Here is a 5,033-nt window from a genome sequence, read left to right as displayed (position 1 = left end):
AGAAAGATCTTTCAGAATAAAAAAAAGGAGTTAAGGACGTTATCCATTGATCCTTTATGAACTACAAGGAGTGGCTAAGTATAGATCTTTTCTGTTGTTGATGGCAATAGCGAAGATGACAGCGGGATATCTTATAGTGTGATTGCTTTGGTTGCTTTCTTTTTTAACGTTGATACTTTATGTTTGTTGTCATGCTCCACTTGTTGTATTGAGCTATTCCTTTCAAAAATAAAAAGAACACAAATTTAACAACAGCTGTGTTTTTTTCAACTCATGATTGTAGCAACTTCATATTTCATAATATAATCTTTATGAGAAATATAATGTATATACAATAATTTCTGAGCAAAAAAGCCAACAATGGTATATTAGTATACATGTATGATGAGGTCACAAGTACTCTAGGAGTCTAGGACTGCAATTTGTGACATCCAAAACTTTGTATATCTAATTACACTACCAGATTCATACATACATAAAAAGGTCACTCCCTCTATTTAAACTGGACTTGCTCATAGCCATATCTTAAAGCGATGTGAAACTTCTAATACGCTGTTTTCTCCCTGAAACAAATCGTTAAGCCGATCTCCAATGTCATCCACCCCATACTTTACATACTTGTCAACGTACTTGCCGAGTTCCGGAACATTATGGAACCTTCCAATGAAGCTTCCATAGGCAGGCAACAAGATCTTCTCCAGTGCAATTCTGATTTCCTCCCTAAGCTGCTCATCAAACACAACCCAATGAGATTGAACCCTACAAATCTCCTCAAAGTGCAAGTTGAACATCTTCAGCTTCTCCTTCATAGCCTTTACCTCAACAACGACACTAGACCCTGCTGCCATTGTCACCTCACTTGTCTCAACCTTCAAGAACCCCACCACCTTGCTCCATGAACTCCTCTGGTAGCTCACATGAAATCTCCGAATTTTCGCAGTGTGCTTTCGGATCCAATCATCACCTAAAACGGAACCCAATTCGCTGGTTTTCGCCTTCTGAACGATGTACCTCAAATTATTCATCATGAAAACAGAGCACAATGCAAGGTCCTTGTAGATTTTGGACTTGGCTTCCAAATTGCTCTCTAACAAGTCCATTATCCCACACAATTGAACACAAAAATGAGAATCAGATTGATGCTTATTATCATCAACCATAGTGATGAAATCCTTCAATGGAAGAAAATCGCCTTGGAAAACTAGTTCCAAGGTTCGCCGTGACTGGGACGCGGCCACAAGGTAATTCACTACATATTTAGTGATAGGGTGAAGCCCACCGCCGTGAACTGCCGCCTTTGCCGGATCTTGGCGAATCAGGTTTTCCAATTCCACAAAAATTTCCTTGATCGCTTCCCCCAATCGCTTCCAAACTTCAATTGCTTCCGTCTCACATTGTGAATCAGAGAAGAGCGATGCGAATTCAGGAATTAGTTCACGCATTGTGTCGAACACGTGGAGGATTCGAAACAACTGATCCGGCGAGCGGCTGTGACTCGCGACGGCGTCGGCAAACCTCAGCAGTTGTGTCACAGGTTCGCGGCAGACCTCACCGAACGCGATATCGGCGGCGGAACCGCCGGAGAATACGCGATCGCACAGCCGGCGCTCGCTGGGGAAAAGGATCCTGAGTGAGACGTTGGAGGCGTTGATCCAACGCTCGATCTCGTCTTCAAGAACCTGCCATGGCATCTCCTGAATCTCCGAAGCGCAAAGATTCCGAAACCCTAACCTCGAGAAGCTCTCTTCTAAGAACTCCCTCCGGCAACCACCGTACACGCGCGCGCACGAGTCGCCGAACCCCGCCGCCACCATGCGCGTCGCTATCTCCCGGAGATCGATCACCGTACCCGCTGGCAACACATCAATTACCACATCGTCCTCAGAAACCCGTTCCGCCGCTGGAATTCGATGATCCTGAACGCCGTTGCCGCAACTCTCATCGTCTCCTTCAAATTCGCCTCCGTCATCCGAGTCAAACGACGTATTCCGAATTGACTCATCCATGAGTGAGCGGAACTCGTCTTCTGCTAGGACCATAGCCCGACGGAGCATCTCGTCAGCACGTGAGAGGCACGCGCCTACGGTCTCATCCGCGGCGAGAGGCTTCCATCTGTTGACGGTGGCGGTGAGCTCGTCGACCGAAGCGAGGAATGCGGCGGTGTTGACGGAAAAGATTGCCTGGCTGTTGTCGTTGTTGTTGCGTGAGGACACGTGGCGCGAGATGCGTTCATCGAGTGAGTTGAGGGTCTGTTCCAGTGCGGCGCAGCCCAGTGGATCAGAAAGCTTCTCCTTGGAGAATCGAGCATCGAAGTTTGAGAATATTTTGAGTATGTCTTCTGCAACGGTTCGATTGTCGTTCCCCAGCGTCTTCGCTATGTGGCGCGCCACAGCAAGTAACTTCTCTTCCCCGCTGTCAGCCATTTTAGTGTCTGGAATAAAGCTTGCTATGTAGATATTTATCTTGGTTATAGCTTTGCAACGCTAACACAAAAATAATAATAAAAATAGAAATAGTAATAACAATAATAATAATACATTAAATGCTAGTCAAATAACTAATATGAGAAAATGGAGAAGGATAATTAATACCATGCAAGAGAAGATAAGAATGTAGAATAAGGGTGGCGTCGTCTTTGAAACGGGGGGCCAGTTTGAAATGACGGAAATGCCCCCAAGAAAACGCGGTTTCTGGTGGAAAAAGAGGGTAGAGTGAGGGGAAGTGCATGGAGTCAAGTGTGTGTGTATATGGTAGTTAGAAGGGACGAGAAGCGAACGTGAAAAGCGCTTTTTCTTTTATCTCCAAGATGTCGTTTTGTATGGGTGATTGGCAGCTTTCCTTTTCAAGGTCATTTTTTTATGGTGTCATGGAATTGTGGGAAACTTCATATTGTGGTTCTGTCTTTGTTTGAATGTGGATCTAATTGATTTTCCGTGTATTGAGTATTGACATTTGACACTCAACTTGTTTGGTACACTTAGAATATTGCAAACAAATTGGCGGCGACAATAATATTTGATTTCATTTCATGCAGCTTTTTAGTTTCTAAGTTTTCTTAATACAAAATTATACTCGGCCCAATCTAATTCTAATTCTTCACGAGCACATACAGAAACAAAAGTGGCATAAGCATGCACTAGCTAGCAAGTTAGAGAGGGTTATACTGCTAGTTATTTTATTAGCATGGTTTGGTTTATGATATATACACTAAAAAATCACCAGTTGTTAGAATGACAAGACCTACGTAGGTGGAAGTAGTATTACGTTAGAAATTAAATCATCTTGTCTTGTAATCTTGTTGATAAATAATCTTGTGCGCGTGGTTGCATCAGTAGAGAAAATCAATAAAGAAAAAACATGCTGTCAAGTAGTACTAAATTATAGTCGAGTAAATATCGCGGTGAGTATTGTTAAATGGTACTAATTAATGTGTACTTGACATAGAATATTACAGACATTTGGCATATATATCTCTTTGATATTAACGAATTTATAAATGTGTCCTGATATAGTGATACTATTATATGTGGAGTAAACACACACGCAGCAGCTTAAAATGGATTGCTCGAGTAAATTTAATATAATGAGACACTCAATATAGTGGTTTAATTATTAATAATACTCAAGTGCATGTCCAAGATTGTGAATTATAGTATGCCTATAATACGGTGATTGCGATAATTATATAAATATTATTAAAATTAATATTTTTTATATTTTAGTAATATTTTTTTAAGTAATATTTTTTAAAAAATATTATTTAACAATAAAAAATATTATTTTAATTTTAATAATATTTTTAAAATATTATAATCTCTTTTTTTATCAAAGGTAAAGTCATTTATTCACTAGAAATAAATTTACGATCTATATTTGGACACCAATTAAAGAATAGTATTAGAAATATTCTACTAAAAAATAATTAAACTTACAATAAGAAGAGTAAAGGTCTCAAGATTTTTCGTGGCATCTTGGACAAATAAGTACTATTGTTTAAAATTTTTATCTCAATTTCTATTTCACAAGTAAATCCTCATGCATAACTTTTCATAGATAATTTTTAATCTTTGGTTAACATCTGAGTTTTTAAATGACTGTCCATAATTATTTTTTTCTGCAATTTTCTAAAAGAAAATCTATTGGATGGTGAAAAAATTGAAAAGTCACACCATAACCAGAAATTACTGTAAATGTCCCAAATTTTTCTTTCATCCAATTATTATATCTTCTTCTTGGTGAATTGTTGAATTTAAAATAGCATTTGTAATTACTAAATTGAATGCCTCACGAATTAGTATCTGGTTCCATGTTCTATCTGGTAACATCAAATCTGAGATCCATTCTAGTCTTTGACCTTCTGAGTTATTAGGATTAAGAGTAATTGTTTAAAAATATCTTAACCATAGGTCCTGTTGAATCCTAATCATACTGCCTTTGCTAATTCGCCATAGAATTTTTTTTTTCTAGCACTTTTCAACCCTCCAAAACACTTCGCCAAATTCAAGATGGGTTGTTCCCGGCCTCCGCATTTAAAAAATTTTGAGAATTTAAAATATTTACTTTTGTACACCTTATAAATTAGAGAGTGTGACTTACTTATCAGTCTCCACCCTTTACTTCGCTAACATTGTAAAGTTAAAGACTTTAAGATCTTTGAAGTTAAGACCCCTTGAGATTTAGGTCTACAAAAAATTCTCCATCCTATCTAGTGCATCCTTCTTTCCGAGCCTCGTTGTCCCACCAATATTAGAACATGAGCTTTTGAATTTCATCAACCAACGTCTCTGGCAGTTTAAAACAACTTAGATTATAGATTGAAACTGCTGTTGTCACTGCCTTTATTAGTACTTTTCGGCCGCTTGAGGATAGCAAGGCCCTCTTCCAATATTGCAGTTTATGTGTCACTTTATCCTTGATATACGAAAATGTAGCTCTCTTAGATCTCTGAATAACCACTGGTAGCCTAAGATACTTGTTCTGGTTGCTAATGTGAGAAATATGTAAGATGTGAAATATATGATCACGAATGTCCA

At 38.7% G+C, this 5,033-nt stretch overlaps 1 protein-coding gene across 1 annotated transcript; it reads right to left on the bottom strand.

The window, feature by feature from the left end:
• Positions 1-240: 240 nt before the first annotated feature.
• On the bottom strand, positions 241-2,579 carry LOC130946506 (exocyst complex component EXO70B1-like). Its single transcript, XM_057875273.1, has one exon. It carries the CDS (start codon positions 2,421-2,423, stop codon positions 513-515), a length of 1,911 nt encoding a protein of 636 aa, XP_057731256.1. The 5' UTR covers positions 2,424-2,579; the 3' UTR covers positions 241-512.
• Positions 2,580-5,033: the final 2,454 nt, after the last annotated feature.

Source organism: Arachis stenosperma, chromosome 1 (assembly GCF_014773155.1).
Source record: "Arachis stenosperma cultivar V10309 chromosome 1, arast.V10309.gnm1.PFL2, whole genome shotgun sequence".
NCBI classification, from domain to species: Eukaryota; Viridiplantae; Streptophyta; class Magnoliopsida; order Fabales; family Fabaceae; genus Arachis; species Arachis stenosperma.
This window is presented reverse-complemented; position numbering and strand designations above follow the sequence as displayed.